Genomic DNA, 18,655 nt, shown 5'->3' with positions numbered 1-18,655 from the left:
TCTCTTCACTCTGCCACACCTTCCTTACATTGCCTTATCATTTCTTCAGTCTTCTTCCTGTTTTCTTCCCTCTCCTTACCCCTGCCTCTCACTCATAACTTAATATGCCTCACCCTGCCTACATCATGCTTCACCCCTGCCTCACCCTACCTACATCATGCCTCACCGCTGCCTTACCCTACCTACATCATGCTTCACCGCTGCCTCACCCTACCTACATCATGCCTCACCCCTCCTCATCTTACCTACATCATGCCTCACCCCTGCCTCACCCTACCTATATCATGCCTAATCCCTGCCTCAGTCCACCGCCCAGTCTAATATGCCTATTGTAAGCCCGTGTGTGTGTGTGTGTGTGTGTGTGTGTGTGTGTGTGTGTGTGTGTGTGTATGTGTGTGTGTGTGTACCGTTGTTATGTATGTGTATATAAATGTATACTCAGTGTGTGTTTATTGGAATATTGGAAACCATTTTGGGCGTGTACGTGTGGTCTTGTGTATGTATATAAGTGTGTGTGTGTGTGTGTGAGAGAGAGAGAGAGACCAATTGGCTGGTCTAATTTACCTTGTGCATAGTTTATGAGCACTCAGCCTCGAATGTACACACACACACACACACACACACACACACACACACACACACACACACACACACACACACACACACACACACACAATCATTCATACATAAATACATACATACCCGCTAATAGTACATATTCATACTATCTATCTGTATATCTGTCTATCATTCACTCATTTATTGCCGCATTTGGAGCGTAGGGGCCCGGGGCTTGGCTACATAGTCCTGACATTTAAGACGACAGTGACCAGTTGCTCTTCCTTGAGTAGCAATAAGCGAGCAGTAACCCCAAATGATCCCTCTGATTTAAATACGTTCTATATTCACTTAAACAGCCGCAACCCACTAAACCACCAGGCGTCCCTTTATTGTATCTTTACCTTCTAAAGTAGTAAGTCTTTTGTTTCGCTAGTATTTGTATTTTCCCTTACTGTAGTCACTTCAAGGTATTACTACATGAAGTGTGTGGATGGTAGACACCCTCACCTACCAGTATCATAAGCAGACACCCACACGGAAGAGAGGAACGGGCTTTCTCTTCCCTGTCCATTCCTTTCTCTTCCTTTCCTTCCCTTCCCTTTCCTTCCCTTCCCTTCCCTTCAATTTCCTTCCCTCCCATTTCAGTTCTTTCCCTTCCCTTCCCTTCTTCATAGTAGTCACAGTAAATTTCCCTCTCTCCTCTGTTTCTCCTTCTCCCTACCATAATCAGTTTTTCCTTTTTATCATAATCATTTTCCTCCTCCTCTTCCCTCTCTTCCGCAGTCCACTCATCATCTCCTTCTCCGTCGTCCTTCTCATTTCTCTCTCCTCATCCTCTTCTTCCACTTATCTTCCTCCTCTTCCCCCTTGTTCTTCCTCCTCTTGCTTTCCACGTGTCTCATTCCCTCTTCATCCTCATTCCCTCTCTTCATCTAATCCTTATTCATCTTTGTACTCCTCCTCATCACCCGTCTCACTACTTCCTCCTCTTCCACACTCCTCTCCTTCCCTCCTTCCTTCCTTCCTGTGTTCCTTCTTTCCCTCCTTCCTTTCTTTCTTTCTTTCCTCCTCCTCCTCCTCCTCCTCCTCCTCCTCCTCCTCCTCAGTAGTGAACAACCCAGTATTGTGTAGTCACAGATGCAGCTTCTTCAACAATATAGTAGGCACAAAGCTTCTCTCAGTGGTCTTATCTCTCCCCCTGCCTCACCTTTGACCCCCCCCCTCCACCCCCTTCCTGCCACACCCTGCCTAATCCTCACCTGCCTCACCCTTCCCTACCCTTTTCCATCCATCCTTCCTGCCTCACCCTTCCCATCCACCCTTCCTGCCTTATCTCTTCCACTGCCACCTGCCTTCCCTCACCCTCCCTTCACCATGCCTTAGCTTCTCCTCACCCTACCTCCACTCTCCCCTGCCTAACCTTTCCTTTACCTTACCTTAACCCTTCTTTCACCATGCTTTCATTGTGATTCTGTTTTCCTTACCTTTTTTTTCACCCTATGTGCCATGCCTTCACTTTGCCTACCACAGTACCACACCTGCCACAACACCTGCTCTGCCACCACACCTACCACAGTGCCACTATCACCACACCTGCCACACCACTACCACCTCATCTACCACAGCACTTCCACCACACCTACCACATCATCACTCCGACCACACCAACCACAACACTACCACACCTACCACATCATCACTCCGACCACACCAACCACAACACTACCACACCTGCCACATCATCACTCCGACCACACCAACCACAACACTACCACACCTACCACATCATCACCACTGCCACATCGCCACCACTACCGCTCTACATCACCACTACACTGCCACACCACACCACCACCACACCTACCACTTTATATGCCCATCATCATTAAGTTAAGCCTTAAGGAAGACACAATTCTCCTCCTCGTCATCCATCGCCCGGTTCTCTTCATCTACAACTATCACTACTTTATTATACACCAGTCCTGTTCAGCCCTAGAATGTATACTGTATGGACGGTGAGTATTAGTGCCAAAGTAGTGACATGTAAAAAAAAATGCTAATACCAATACCCAAGTACTGGATGAGATAGCCCTGGCATGTATTCAGTATGGACGGTGGGCGCTAGTGCAAAAGTGGTGATATGCGAGGGTTGGAAGTGAAATATTATGTGAGTATTGATTATATTGTATTCTTGCTTCCATACTCTTTTCACCTTAACGTGGCCTAAAATTACCATCCCTCTGTCTTCAGTGCCGAGTCGTAGCAGTAGGTTAACAACGAAAGAGGATGCTAGTCACGAAGAAGTGCGATGGAGAGGGTGTACCGTCATATTATTATCTTATATTTCCACTGAGATACCCGGTACATATCAGCTCTGAAGGTCGAATATGTGGGCCATTTTAAGGTGAAAGTACTACTACCAGATGATTAAGATAATAATAATAATAATGATAATAATAATAATAATAATAATAATAATGTTTTCCTAGTTAGTGTATGATGATAATAATAATAATAATAATAATGTTATGTTAGTGTATATACATATGTACGTGTAAAAATGCGTACACACCTATGGCCAAATATTTCCACACGTGAATATTATTAACAAAAAACATGAAAACTTACATAGTATTTTTTTTTTTTACTCCCAAAAGCATAAATATATAAAAATTCCAGTTTTCATTTTTCCTCCAAAGAATACATCAACTAAATCTTAATTCCTCTCTTCCCCGCAGGTAAGTTCCGGTGCAGCCTTCCTACCTGGCCAGGAGGTGGAGAGACGCAAGCCCTGGCAGTGAGTACACGAAAAATCACCCTTGTGCTCTCTTTCCCTAAGGGCCAATATCATTATCCCAGGCCTTAAGGGGGATAGTAACCTCGTCCGCCTCGTATTGTGGGTCTCTCTCTCTCTCTCTCTCTCTCTCTCTCTCTTCCCAGAATGCAGTGAGGGATTTGCAAAGCTGCTTAGGGACTCATTATGTGCTTTGAAAATAGTTGGTGAATTGTGCAGAAAGATTTCCAAGGATATACCGCCCTTGTTTTAATTTATCTATCTGTCTATCTATCTATCTATCTGTCTTTATATATCTGTCTGTCTATCTATCTATCTATCTGTCTATCTGTGTATATATTTGTCTATCTATCTATCTATCTATCTGCCTGTCTGTCTGTCTATCTATCTATCTATCTATCTGTCTGTAGCCAAACGCCATAATCCTGTAAGAGATGGCCGTTTTTCTTTGAGCTAGTTGTTTTACGGGGAGGGGCGCTAACCCTCCGCCAACCCACTTGTTGACACGCAAGGAGTATTTGTGGATTGGCTATATGATTACCACCCAGCGTTGTAAATGGTTTCCTGGCTTACAGGAAACTAGTAAGCTTGTCACTCAGTGTAAAGCCACCTGAAAAGGAAAGATGAGTAATAAAAAGTGACAGGAAAGATAAAAGAAGCAGGAAGACAGGAGGGTAGACACAGAAAACGAATGATAAAGGTGAAGGAAGAAGTAGGCAGCACTACATCAAGTGAGTGGATGATGGTCGCCACCACCTTTTTGAGCTTCATATCCTTTTACTTTTCTTTAGCTTTATATACAGTAAGTCTTTCATTTTTCTTACTGTGTTTTATCAATATTTTTCTTTTCTCATTCTCTGCTCTCTTCCGTACTTCCCAGTTTCTCTCTCTCTCTCTAATTTCTCTTCTCTTCACCCTCTCTTTAATTACGACTCTCTCTCTTTTTCTCTCCCATCCCTTCTTCTTATTATCCCTTCTTTCTTTACTTCCCCCCTCTCCCTTCCTTCACTTCCTCCTAGCCTCTCCTCTTCCTTCACTTCCCCTCTACTACCCTTCCTTCCTTCTGTCCTCCCTCCCCTCCCTCCTTCCCTCACATCCATTTTCCATTCTCTCTTTTCATCTCTTGTCCTCCTTCTATCCTTCTTTCCTCTTTCCATCCTTATCTCCTTCTTCCATCCTTCCTTCATCCCCCTCCCTGCCTTCCCTCCTCCTCCTTTCATCCTTCCCTCCTGCTCCTTCCATCCTTCCCTCCTTTGCTTCCCGTCCAACCTCCTTCCCTCTCCTTCACTTCCCTCCTACCCTTGTGTCCTCAGTTCCTTCCTTATATTCTGGCTGCTACTTTTATTTCTTCACTTCCTCCTCGACTTCCTGCTTCATCTCCTGCCTCACCCTCAGCCTCATCTCCTGCCTCACCATCTGTCTGCCATCCCGCCTCACCAGTGATTTCCTCTTTCTGCCTGCCTCCCTCCTTCGCCTCCACCTGTCTCTCTCCACCTCCACCTGCCTGCCTTCCCTGTCCGACACCTGTGCTTCCCTCCCCCATTCCCAATCATCCCCATATACCTACTTTTCTACTCTGCCTACCTCACCCTCTCCCTGCCTACCACTCTGCCTACCCTTGCCCACGCCTGTGCCTTCCTACTTACCATTCCTTACCTCTGTGCCCTCCTGCCTATCAACCTTCTGCCTGCCTTTGCCTACACAACTGCCTCCCTGCCTGCCTCCCCTCCTACCTCCTACCTGCCTTCCTGCCTACCCCTCTGCCTACACCTGTCCTCTACCTGTCGTAATTGACGTGTACCGATGTCCAGGAATCCAATTAAAAGAGAAGAGAATCCTATCACCCCCACCCCCCCACCCCCCACCCCTTCGTATAATCACCCCTCCCCCTTTTGTTTTATCACCCTTCCCCTACCCCTCCCTCCCCTATGTTTAATCACCCTTCCACTCACCCCTGTATATAATCACCCCTCCCCTCATCATTACCCTCCCCACCCCACCCCCATACCCTCACCCCCACCTATAAACACCCCACCCTTATTCTCCCCTTACCCCCGTTCCCGTGCTTTATAATCACCCCATCCCACCCCTTACCTGTCACCCCTACCTACCACAACCCCTTCCCCACTCAATACTCCTCACCCCAACCTGGCACCACCCCACCCCCATCTCTTCCCCCTTACCCCCTACCTATAATCACCTCCCCTTCCCCTCACCCCCACCCCATACCTTCGCCCACACTTGTAATCCCCCCTCCCCCATGCCTGTAATCACCCCCCCCCCACCTGTAATGCCTTTGTAACTCAGATCTTGTTACAAAATAGAGTAGGGGAGGTAAATATTATGTAAGGTATCCGTAGGTAGATTGTGTTTGATTTGTATTGGTTTTTGTGTGTGTAATTTGTGGGATTTCTCTCTCTCTCTCTCTCTCTCTCTCTCTCTCTCTCTCTCTCTCTCTCTCTCTCATTAGTTCCTCCATCATCATTCTTTCCCTCACACTCCGTTCTTCCCCCCTCCTCCCCTTTTAGTCTTCTCTCCCCCACTCTGCCTCTGCCTTTTCCCTCTCGCCTCCCTCCCATTTCCTCTTTCGTCCCTCTCCTTCCCTGTTACCCCTCTTTCCTCCTTCCCCTTCCCCTCTCTCTCCCCTCTCCTTCCTCTCTTTCCTGCATCTCCCTCCTCTCTCTCCTTTTCCTTCCTCCCCCTTCCTCACTCCCTCCCTACACGTTCCCCTCTGTTCCCTCTCCAATTCTCTCTTTCCTCCCTCTCCTTTCGTCATCATTTTCCTCTCCCTCTGTATTTTCTCTCCTCCCTTTCCTCTCCCTTCATCTTTTCTCCCTCCATCTTTTCACCCTCTCCCGCTTCTCGCCCCTCACCTTATCCCACCTTCCTCTCTATCTTTCTCTTCTCCCGCCTTCCTCTCCATCTTTCTCTTCTTCCACCTTCCCTCTCCATCTTTCTCTCCTCTCTCTCATCTTTTCTCACCTTCCTCTCCATCCTTCTCTGCTTCTTGTTCATCTTTTCTCTCCTTCCCTCTTTCCTCCCTCTCATCTCCTCCATGGCCTCTCCCTGTTGCTGGTATCTCCCTTCTTTTGTTTGATGAAGCTCAAGATGCCACCTGATCTCCCCGCCCCGCCCCTGAGCCGCTGGGAAGGCCTCCGGGGACGTACATGCATATATACATACACATACATGCATACATTCATCTATACATAACTTTATACTGGACGCACATGCATACATACATACATATATATTACTGTCTATACTGGCCGCACATGCATATATACGTAGTTACATAGGTCTACATACATTCATACATATCTATACTGGACGCACATGCATACAGTATATACATGATTACATACATACATACATTCGTAAATAACTCTATACTGGACGTACATGTATATATACGTAGTTACATACATACATCATACATCCGAAATGAACGGAATTTGAATTTGGCGCTCTGTTATCTTGTTTTTGTTTTTTTTCTTGGAGGGAACAATCATACGGGCATCTGGCCTTTGGTTCCTTCTTCCTAGCATTAAAAAAAAAAAAATCTAAACTGTGTATGAGTAGTTGGTGTGTATTTGTGTACGTATGTGTGCTTGTGTGTAAAAGATGTGTGTGTGTGTGTGTGTGTGTGTGTGTGTGTGTTTAAAAGATAGTGCATGTTTACGTATACATAACATTGTAAAGGTGTATGAAAAATCAGGAAAACGTATATGAAAGCGTGTAAATGAATGCGAGTGAGTAATTACAGGTGTTTCCAGGTAGCGTAGGTGTGACAATGCCCAGCGTTGGAGGTGATGAATAGGGCTGTTAGGCGAGGTAATGTATCCTCTGTTGTCCCTTTACTACCTGCCTCGTTACCTTTACTACCAGCCTCATTACCTGTCTTTGTTTGTGGCTTGGCTCTTTCTTAACCCTCTTACCTCTTTATATTGTTCTTGGGCTAACCTTTCAGAGAGTGTATGTGAGTGAGGTGGAGGGGGAGAGAGGTAGGGGAAGGCCAAGGATGAGATGGAGGGATGGAGTGGAGAGGTATATGAGAGAGGGGTGTGTGATCTGGGAGCAGGGCAGTGAAATGGCGGAGGACAGGGCGACATGGAGACGATTTTGTTTGTGGCCACCCCTAACGGGATTAAGGCGTCTGGCATTAGATAGATAGATAGTTAGATAGACTGAGTGACTCCTTGCAGTCCATTTATAGCTATTGAGATTAAAATTATTTACTGTTGGTTGAGCTGTGATATTCCACACTCTCTCGCAGCTGAAGGGCAAAATCAGTATAATTTTTAGCTGTTTAATTACTAAGGTTTCTTTAAGTAAAAATATTGCAAACTTATCCTGAATCATGTTGGCTACTATACTTACCTGCTCGCAGAATTATCTATCTGTCTATCTATTCATTTATCTATCTATAGCCAGACGCCTTAATCACGTAAGGGATGGCCACAAACAAGTCGCCTCGTTGTCGCCGTCCCTTGCCATTTCACTGCAACTGACACCTTCCCCTTTTCCAATATATTTCTACTCCATTCCGCCATCACATCCTCGGTCTTCCCCTCATTCCCCCCCCCTCTACCTCAACCACATCCACTCCTTGTTAGTCTCTCACTCCATCCTCGCCACATGGCCAAATTACCGTAGTGTATTTCTCCTAACACTTTCTATCACATCCACACCGCAACACAGAATAAACTTAGTCGAATTTACTGATATAATGTAGACTCTCAGTACACACAGGTGCGCCCTTATCATGGAGTGGATTGATAGGGTTTTTTTTTCTTGCTTTTATCTTTTCTCAGTTTCTTTTTCACTTTATTTTCTTTATTCTCATTTCTCACATTCTCTTCTCTCACTTTATATGTTTCCATCTCTCCTCTGCTTCTCCTTCTCATTTCTCTTCCCCTCGTCCCCACTTTTGTTACCACTTTCTCTCCTCCTCTTTTCCCCTTTCATCCTTTCTTCTCATTATCCCCCTGTCTACCAGCAGTGTACTTAGTGTAAAATTAGACTCCTTTTTATTTTGTTTTTTTCGGAAGGAGAGGCAGTTCAAGCAGCCACATCGTTAAAACCAGACCCCTTAATCCTATAAATTTCCTACATACTCTCCATATATATTTCTCTTCTTTCCGGATCTAATTGTCATGTTGAAGGGAACAGATCTCAGGGACTTATTAAACCATATAAATTTAACCGTATACTCAAAAGATATTCCACTTTCGAAATAATAACCAGGAAATATCGCGCGTTGTTAATCCTGGGTAAAGATAAGATATTCTGCTTTCGAAATAATACCTGGCTAATATTGCTCGTTGTTCATCCTAGGTAGCGATATTGTTCTCTTGACTATGAATATAATGTTGCAAGTGAGTCCAGCAATATGGGTGACAGTTGTATTGTTGCAGATGCGTGTATATTCAGTGTGTTTATGTGCTTTGTTGTATTTCTTTGTTGTGCCTTGTAAATGTATGACGTGGGTGAGTGTGTGTGTGTGTGTGTGTGTGTGTGTGTGTGTGTGTGTGTGTGTAAAACATGTATTTATGTAAAAGCCTTTGTGTGCATAACAGGTGTATGAGTCAGGTATGTGAATGTGTGTGCATGACTGGCGCATGTGTGAATCAGGCATGAGTGTTTGTGTGTGTGTGTGTGTGTGTGTGTGTGAGAGAGAGAGAGAGAGAGAGAGAGAGAGAGAGAGAGAATGTAACAGGTGTGTATGTGAACGTATGTATGTGTAACAGGTGGGTGTATACGTGAATCATGTATGTGTGTGTGTGTCTGTGTGTGTGGACTCTGGTGTAAACATCCGGGCGGCCTGTGTGGAACTCAGCGTTTGTTTACATATGACGTCATCACAGGAGCCACCCAGCTGAGTCAGGCGACGAAGAAAACGCGGCTCTTGGGCTTTACAGAAAATCATTAACTTTGTAGGGGTAACCTTATCATTTTTACATCTAATACTGCTAACATTTCCATATATTTTTCATTATTATTTAGCCTTCAGATACGTCGTCCTGAGAGGCATGATGACGGCTCTATAAATAATGATAATAATAATAACTAGGTTTGTATGGGTAACTATTTTTGAGTGACTGGTCGGAAAATAGTGTAAAAAAAAAATAATTCCTTCATTTAGTGGACTTTAAAAAAATATTATTGTACTGTCACTGGTCTTTCTTTTATTTTCTTTTTTTTGGAGGGGGGCTCATGAGAGATTTGGAAATGAATGGGTTAGGTAGTGTTAATTATTATTAATTACTATTTTTAAAGAAAATAGTAGTGATAGTACAGGCAAAAGCAAGAGTAAAAAGAGATTTATTTATATTGAAAGTGTTGGGAGTATCGTATTATTATTATTATTATTATTAAATGGGGCTTTATAGAAAACTTAAATATGTTGGGGTGACTTCACTATTCCGTGTAACCAATGGGTCTCTCTCTCTCTCTCTCTCTCTCTCTCTCTCTCTCTCTCTCTCTCTCTCTCTCTCTCGGCTCACTTTGTTAATTCATCCGAACCTTTGTATTTCTTTTCGTCTTTTTTCTTTGTATCCATATATATATTTATCTAGGATTCTGTATCTTACTGTATCCGTCCATCTATCTATCTGCCCATATCTGAATTATCTATCTATGTATTTTGATAATAGATTGATAGATAGGTAGGTAGTATAAAGATTAGTATAGAGGTAGATAGATATGTAGATAAGTATAGGTAAATGGATAAGTAGATGATAGATGGATGTAGGCAAATAGATAAGTAGATAAATGATGGATGGATAGATATAGGTAGATAAAGAGATAGGTGATGGATTAATGGGTGTAGATAGATGGATGATGGATGGATGGATAGACAGATAAATAGGTGGATGAATATGTCAGTCTGTTTTATCTATTAACCATCTATCGTTGTATCCAGTGACCTGACATAAGAGCTACGCCGTGTGACCTTGAATTGGTGCTGCAGTGGAGCGGGAGAGGGGAGGGGAGGGGAGAATAGAGGGGAGAGAGGGAGGGGGTACGGGGAGGGGAGGTGGGGGAGAAGTGCAAAAGACATGAGAGGAGGGGAGGGAAGGGAGAGGGGAGAAGAGAAGAGGGGAGGGGAGCTGGGGGAGAAGAGCAGAAGACAAGAGAGGAGGGGAGGGGAGGGGAGGTGGGGGAAGAGAGCAAAAGAGAGAAGGGGAGGGGAGGGAGCTGGTGTGGATGGGAGTGAGGGGAGAGAAAAAGACAAGAGGGGAGAGAGGAGACGTGAAGGAAGGAGGAAGGGAGGGGAGAGGTAGGGGAGGAGAGGACAATAGAGGGGAAGGCGGAGGATAGAGGGAAGGGGAGAGGGGAAAAGATGAATGGGGGAGGAGAAATGAGAGAGAAGGGGAAGTAAGTGAGGAAGGTTAGGGAGCAGAGAGGAGAGGGGAAGGGAAAAGAGAGTAGAGGGGAGGGATGGGAAGGGGAGGGGAGGGGGAGGGAAGGGGAGATGCTACAACTCTCCCCTCCCTACACACACAATGATCAATAATTTCACATCTCCCCTCCCCCTATCCCCCTCCCCTCTCAATCTTTTACCCCTCCCCATTGCTCTCTCTCTCATCTCGCCTTTCCCCTCCCTTCCTCTTTCTATTCCTCTTTTTCCTACCATTCTGTAAGTCTTCCTCTCTCTCTCTCCTGCCCCATTCCTCTCTTCCCTTCGTCTTCTCTTTCTCCTTCCCTTCCCCCTTCCCCTTTTCCCCTCCCTCTCCCTCTCCCTCTCCTCTCTTTCCGTCCCCTCAACCCTCTTCTTTCTCACTTTCACACATGATCTCCCCTTTCACACTCCTCCTCCCTCTCTTTCTCCCACTCCCCGCCTCTCTCCCTCTCCCTTCTCTCATCATCTTCCTCCCCCTTTCTCTCCTCTCTCTCCCCTTCCCCTCAGCTCCTTCTCTCTTCCCTCCCCTCTTTCTTCCTCCTCCCCCTCAGCCCCTTCTCTCCTCCTCTCTTTCTTCCTCCTCCCCCTCCCTCTTCCCCCTGTCTTCCTCCTCCCCTCTCACTTTCCCCTACCCATCCTCGCTCCTAACCACTTCCCTTTCCACACGCTATCCTATCATCGTTACTCCTAACTTTTGTGTCATGTTATTTGTTTCAGTTGTCAGATACTACTTCTTGTTCCTCTCTTTCATTCACGTCCTCCTCCTCCTCCTCCTTCTCCTCTCCTTTTCTTCCTCTCCTTCCCCTTCTCCTTTTCTTCTTCTTCCCCTCTCATCTTCCTCTCCTTCCCCCTCTCCTCTTCTTTCCCTCCCTTTCTCCTCTCCTTCCTTTCTTTCCCCATCTCCTCTTCTTCCTCCTCCTCTCTTCCTCTCGTTCCCCCTCTCTTCTCCTCCCTTCTCTTCCCTTCTCCTCATTTTCTTCTTCTTCCTCCTCTCCTCATGTACCGCTTCTTCCCCGTCTCTGTTCCCTCTCTTTCCTCCCTCGTCTTCTTTCACCCCTCCTCTCCATCCCCTTTCCCTTTCTCATCTCCTTCTCCCTTCCCATTTCTTATTCTCCTCCTTGCGTCATAAATATATTATTTATTTTTTTTGCCCCGTATAGTGTGTGTGTGTGTGTGTGTGTGTGTGTGTGTGTGTGTGTGTGTGTACTGTCATTGAATCACTGTACTGTACAGTTTCGAATTGTGAAATCTGGCAAGTTGCAACCATAGAGTTTTATGTGTGTTCCTGTGGTGTGTATCTGGAGTGTGTCTGGCGTGTGTCTGAGGGATGTATCGAACGACCAATAACATTTTTTGGGATATGTTGGGAGGCGGGTGCAGTTAGTGTGGGTGCGGCTGTTATAGGTGCCCCTTGTCTTGTTTATCTAACCGCTCTCACCCTTTCCCCCTCTCCATCACGTCTCTTTCCCCTCTCACAATTTTTCTTCCCCTCTTCCTTTTCCCCTCATCTGTCCGTCATCTGTGCCTCTCCCCTCTGTCATTTTCCCCTTCCTTCCCCTTGTCATTCTATCCTCCCCCTCTCGTCTACTGCTCTGCCATGACCCCCCCCTCTCTCTCTCTCTCTCTCTCTCTCACACACACACACACACACACACACACACACACACACACACACACACACACACACACACACACACACACACACACACTCACGGCTTCCTCTTTAAGGTGGGATTGAATATTATGTAACTTATTGGGCCCATGAGAGGTTGGCTGCTCTCTCTCTCTCTCTCTCTCTCTCTCTCTCTCTCTCTCTCTCTCTCTCTCTCTCTCTCTCTCTCTCGTGCGGAGTGAGGGGGCGGTATCGTGTCTTAAGGATTTGCTTGGTTTTTGACACTGTTTTGCGGTTATGAGCTTCTATCTATCACTCCATCTTTGTCTATCCATGTGACCCTCTCTTTATTTATTTATTTATTTATTTTTATTTACTTTCATGTAGATTTAACCATACATTGCAGACTCTTAAAATTATGAGTGAATATTTCTTCCTTATAACTATATACTCTTTTTACATGACTTGGCGTAAAATTGTTGTCTCTAGAGCTTGGGTATTGAAGAGTGAATGATACCGAGAGAGATTAACGCTAGGATGCGATGCTAGTCACGAAGAAGTGCTGTGAAATGGAACGCTCTCGCTCTCTCTCTCTCTCTCTCTCATTGAAGATTGAACAGTACAAAGAGGTGAACACTAGAACATGATGATGCTAGTCACAAAGAAGTGCCATGAAAAGGGTGTTGAGCCTTAGTATTGTCTTATTCTGCCACTGAGCTACGTGAAATGAAATGCAGACGGACGAAAATCTCCGGGAAGGTAAAATAAATCAATTGTAGTTTTGGTAAATTTTTTGGCTCGTGTTAATATTTTTCACCCTTAAATATGTGATAAGAAGTGATGGATCTATCTAGCCTATACCCAGACGCCTCAATCCCGTAAGGGGTGGCCACAAACAAATCGCCTCCCTGTCGCCCCTGTCCCTCCCCATTTCGCTACCCTCTCCCCAGCTGACACCCCCTCTCTCATATACAGTAAAGAATTCTCCCCAGAAAAGATAAAATCAGTCAAAATGCCATTATTGCTGAGGGTAACTTTGGCCGGATGTGGTTCCCTTCCCCCCTCCTTTCTTCCCAACCAACTTCCCGTAACACAACTTTGCTCCTTCTTTGCTGGGTTTCTCTCTCTTTGCTTTCTCTTTTTTTTTGCTGTCTCTGCTCTCTTTTTTGGTGGAAGGGAAGAGAGGGAGAGGAGGAGGAGGCGTAGAGGGAGAGAGGGAAAGGTTTGGATGGGGGAAGAGAGGTGGGGGAGGAGATGAAATATTGGAAAAGTGGCAGCGTGGATAAGGAAGGGGAAAAGTGGATGTAGGAAGTGAGAGACAGAGAGAGAGAGAGAGAGAGAGGGAGGGAGGGAGATTTAGAAGGAGGAAGAGAGGTAGGAGAGGAGATGAAAGATTGGAAAAATGGCAGCATGGGTAAGGAAGGGGAAAAGAAGTTAAAGGGAATGAGAGAGAGAGAGAGAGAGACTAGGGTAGGAAGAGGCAGAGAATGAGGCAGGTCGCTCGTGAGGCAGGCAAGGTACCCAGGAGGTGAGTTAGGCAGGGAAAGGCAGAATAAAGCAGGGCAAGGCAGATTTAGGAAGTGAGGCAGTCAGGGATCCAGGGGGTGAGTGAGGCAGAGTGTGAGGCAGGTTTAGCACAGTGAGGCAGGCAGGGACCCAGGAGGTTAAGTGTGAGGCAGGGTTAGGTCAGGAAGACGACAGTAAGGAAGGAGGTAAGGCAGATTGAGAGTGAGGCAGGCAAGAATTTAGGGGGCTGAGTAAGGCAGGTGGGCGAGGCAGAGTGGGGAAGATGAGAGAGGCAGAATGAGGCAAGTGAGAGAGGCTGAATAAGGCAGGTGGAAGAGTCTGGATGAGGCATGTGAGAAGGGCAGAGAGTGAGGCATGTGAGAAGGGCAGAGAGTGAGGCAGGTGGGAAAGGCAGAGTGAGGCAGGAATGGCTCCATGACAGCCAGGATGAGGCAAATGAGAGAGGAGGCAGAGTGAGGCAAGGATGACTCCAGGACAGGGCGGATGAGGCAGGGAGAACTTCAGGATAGGCAGGGTGAGACAGGGATGCCACCAGGACAGGCAGAGTAAGGCAGGGATGGCTCCAGGACAGGCAAGGGGTGAGGCAGAGTAAGGCAGGGATGGCTCCAGGACAGGCTAGGGGTGAGGCAGGTGAGATAGGAGGCAGAGTAAGGCAGGGATGGCTCTAGGACAGGCAAGGGGTGAGGCAGAGTAAGCAGGAGGCAGAGTGAGGCAGGGATGGCTCCAGGACAGGCAGGGGGTGAGGCAGGTGAGATAGGAGGCAGAGTGAAGCAGGGATGGCTCCAGGACAGGCAGGGGGTGAGGCAGGCAGGTGGCGAACTGTGGCAACTGCACAGCGCGTACTCGCCTCAGCCATCCATATTGAAGTCCACCAGTTGGAGTACGAGAGTGTTCCTGAGCGCACGTCCTGCCTCACTCTCTGCCTACACCATCCTGCCTACACCTACACCACCCTGCCTGCCTACCTACACCTCACCTACACCCCTGGATTTTACCCTGTGACAGCCAAGGCCTAGTGTGCGGCGTGTGGTAGTGTGTATTAGTGTGGTGTGGTAGTGTGCAAATTGTGTCGCCTGACGAAGCTCCATAACCCATTTGGGCTCAGTGGCTGGCCAAGTGTATGCAGATTTGAGGCTGGATTGCACTGGTGACCAAGGAGTCTCATTCCCACCTCATCACCACAAGTGTTCATTGAATTGTTTGCACCGGCGACTGGAAATAGCGATAGTGTTCAGGTTGCGTGGTGTGCCAACCAAGGGACAGTGGTGTGTGCGTTGACCCGGGTTGAGGTCATCTGGGGTGCGCCATGGGAGCGTGAGGGGCCGGCCACCCCGCCCCGCCTGCCCCGCCCCGTAGCAGTGCCCCGCCCCGCCAAGCCATGGTGATGAACACGTTCAGGTCAAAGTTGCGGCGTCGCCGCGACGAGCTCTTCCGCCGCGGCTCCGACGAGTCCGACGAGTGGCAGTTCGTGCCCTTCAACCCCTCAGTGTACCCCGCCAACAACAACAACAACAACACCCTCAACAACAACGGGGGCGCCTCGCCCACCGACCCACCAGCACCCCCCACACCCAAGCCCGCCCTGCGGCCGTGGGCGCTGCAACGTGCGTCATGGCACGAGTCGTACCCGCCCGTGCCGCCCCACGGGCACGGCTCCGTGATGAAGGGCAGCTTCCCCCTGCCGCCCTGCCCAGAGCCATCACCGCCGCCCTTGCCTCCGCACGGCCACGGGTACCCGGGGTCGGTGCCTCCCTGGTACGGGGCGCAGTTCCACGTGCCGCCCCTCAACTACCCCGCCTCGGTCCCCCCCGGCCAGCCCCGCCCCGAACCCGTAGTGCTGCGCCGACCCCCCGCACCAACACCCGCACCGGCGCCCCCCTCACCGGACGCCCCTGCCCCCTCCGCCCCTGCCCCCTCGGCCCCCAGCAGGCCCAGCAGCGGGGTGTCGGCGTCGTCGCGGGGCTCCAGGCCGGGCAGTGGATGTTCTGACGTGCTTGACGGACCCCTGGCCAGTCCAGAGGGGCCGCCCCCCCTGGTGCCCCCCCATGGCCGCCCCGTTGTGCCCCCACATGTGATCAGCCCCAGGAGCATGCAACCCACTATGCCCCCCGTTCCCACGGTCCCTCTCCCCCCACCCCCCGTCCCAGCCCATGCCCTGGATTCGCCTAGCCCAGGACCCCCCAAGCCCCCCCACCTCAATCTGGAGCACCTTACCCCTTTCATCTTCCCCCACAACGACCCCTCCCCGCCTCCCCCACCCCCACCTCCCCCCTCCGCCCCCCCACTGCAGGAGGATAAGGCTTCCCCCAAATCCCCGGAGTATAAGTTGCCTGTAGACCAGTTACCGGAGTATCAGTCCCCCACCCAGCCCTCACCCCCTCCCCACGCCACCCCACCTCCCCCACCACCACCCTCTGCTAACACCTCCCCACCTCCCCCTCATGCCTCCCCTCCTCCTCCTCCCCCACCCTCACATGCTATCACACCCCCTCCTCCCCCATCAGCATCTCTTGCCTCACCCCCTCCTCCTCCCCTACCCTACCATGCCACCCCTCCTCCTCCCCCGCCTTCACGTGAATCCCCACCTCCCCCACCCACCCCCACCCGTGCTGCCCCTCCCCCACCCACACCCACTCGTGCTGCTCCTCCCCCACCCACTCCCCCACATGCCACCACCTCCCCCACCCACTTCTCTCCACTCCCACCCTCCCCTCCTCCTCAACTCCCCCTCTCTCCCACATCTCAGCTTCCTTCTCCCCCTCCCCAACTGCCTCCCTCCCCTCCTCAGCTCCCCTCCCCACCCCCGCCCGTCTCCCCACCCCCGCAGCTTCCCCCCTCCCCACCCCTCCCCCACCCAGTCGAGACAATACCCCCACCCATCGCCTTCCAAGCTAACGGGCCAACTCTCGGTTACACCTACACAGGTAAGAGGTTATGTGTACACCTGGCTTAGTTATTGTGTACACATGGAGTGCTCATACGTACACACACACACACACACACACACACACACACACACGCGAGAGAGAGAGAGAGAGAGAGAGAGAATGTTTGTTGCTCATGACATTAAGCACATCTATCCTGCACCTAAGAAAACACACACACACACACACACACACACACACACACACACACACACACACACACACACACACACACACGCGCGAGAGAGAGAGAATGTTTGTTGCTCATGACTTTAAGCACATCTATCCTGCACCTAAGAAAACACACACACACACACACACACACACACACACACACACACACACACCACGAGAGAGAGAGAGAATGTTTGTTGCTCGTGACATTAAGCACATCTATCCTGCACCTAAGAAAACACACACACACACACACACACACACACACACACACACACACACACACACACACACACACACGTATTGACCTACGTGTATTTGTCCAGTAATTAGTGCAAGTAAAATAAGCGCTTCTTCGTTATTAGTCGTAGTACACGTCTATCTATCTATCTATAGCCCGACGCCCTAATCCCGCAAAGGGTGGCCGCAGACAAAACGCCTCCAAGTCACTCTGTCACCCACCATTTGACTACCCTCCCCCCAACTCACCCCCCCCTCCCTCATATACCTCTCAACTCCATCCCTCCACCTCATCCTCGGTCTACCCCTCCCTCTCCCTCCCTCCACCTCATCCTCGGTCTACCCCTCCCTCTCCCTCCCTCCACCTCATCCTCGGTCTACCCCTCCCTCTCCCTCCCTCCACCTCATCCTCGGTCTACCCCTCCCTCTCCCTCCCTCCACCTCACCTACATACACCCTCTTAGTCAGTCTTTCATTCTCCATTCTCTCCACATGTCCAAACCACCTCAGTGTATTTCTCCTAATCTTCTCAACCACATCCACATCTACCCCACAACGTTCCTTCACTTCTTCATTCGTCAACCTGTCCCTCCATGTCACTCCACATGCTCCTCTCAAGTAACTCATTTCCACTGCTCTCACTCTTGACTTGTGCCCTTTGTATATTTCTTAACACTTTTTCTTTACTGATTTATTCTGTTACCCCTTAAAATCCTCCTTTATTTTACCTATTTCGATATTAAAGCAAAATGAATTCTATGCGAGGGAATGTTAGAAGTGCGACATGCAAAATAAATCGCTCAGTAGAATGACTCACGAAGCCACCAGCGCAACTTACAATACGGCCACTGATCCCTTCAATCCTCGCTATCTATGTATCTATCTATCTGTCTATCTATCTGTTTGTCTGTCTATTGCCAGACGCCTTAATCCGATGACATCTTTTTGAGTATACGTGATATTTACAAACGATTATTAGTTGAGAGGGTGAAGGAATGGATAATTTTTGTGGTCAGGTGGTGGGGAGAGGAGTGTGAAGGGTGGGTCAGAGAATACAGGAAGGAGCTTGGTTTGAGAGAGAGAGAGAGAGAGAGAGAGAGAGAGAGAGAGATCAACATGCAGGTGAGTGGTGATGGCGTGCTGGGAAAAGGCTAAGATGAAAGAGTGAGTGAGTGAGTGATGACATGCAGGTGAGTTGTGGGTGATAGACTGGTAAAAGCTTAGAGAGAGAGAGAGAGAGAGAGAGGCAGGTGTGTAGTAGGGAGAGGCAAAGATGTTGATACTAAGACGAAGATAGGCTTTGATGTCGATGTTTGACGATGTTCCCTCTTCCTTTATATCCTGTTTGTTTATGTGGACTTTACCTCTCGTATTTTCTCAACTATTTTGTTTGACAGTACAGGAAATTATATGTACAT

General features: G+C 48.5%; 2 protein-coding genes across 2 annotated transcripts in view; both read left to right on the top strand.

The window, feature by feature from the left end:
• Window positions 1-18,655, top strand: part of RhoGEF2 (Rho guanine nucleotide exchange factor 2) — a 725,597-nt gene that overhangs the window by 360,529 nt on the left and 346,413 nt on the right. The gene's annotated exons all lie outside the window — the stretch shown is intronic.
• LOC145418024 (uncharacterized) overlaps window positions 15,278-18,655 on the top strand; it is a 78,655-nt gene continuing 75,277 nt past the window's right edge. Inside the window, exon 1 of the mRNA XM_080286559.1 lies at window positions 15,278-16,231. Within this exon, the coding sequence (XP_080142685.1) occupies window positions 15,278-16,231 (954 nt within the window). The remainder of the gene's footprint in view (window positions 16,232-18,655) is intronic.

The sequence above is a fragment of the Coenobita brevimanus genome, chromosome 112 (genome assembly GCF_032717465.1).
Source record: "Coenobita brevimanus isolate Jiangsu-jjx chromosome 112, ASM3271746v2, whole genome shotgun sequence".
Lineage (NCBI taxonomy): Eukaryota > Metazoa > Arthropoda > Malacostraca > Decapoda > Coenobitidae > Coenobita > Coenobita brevimanus.
Note: the sequence above shows the minus strand (reverse complement) of the source record. Positions and strands in the feature narration are given on the sequence as shown.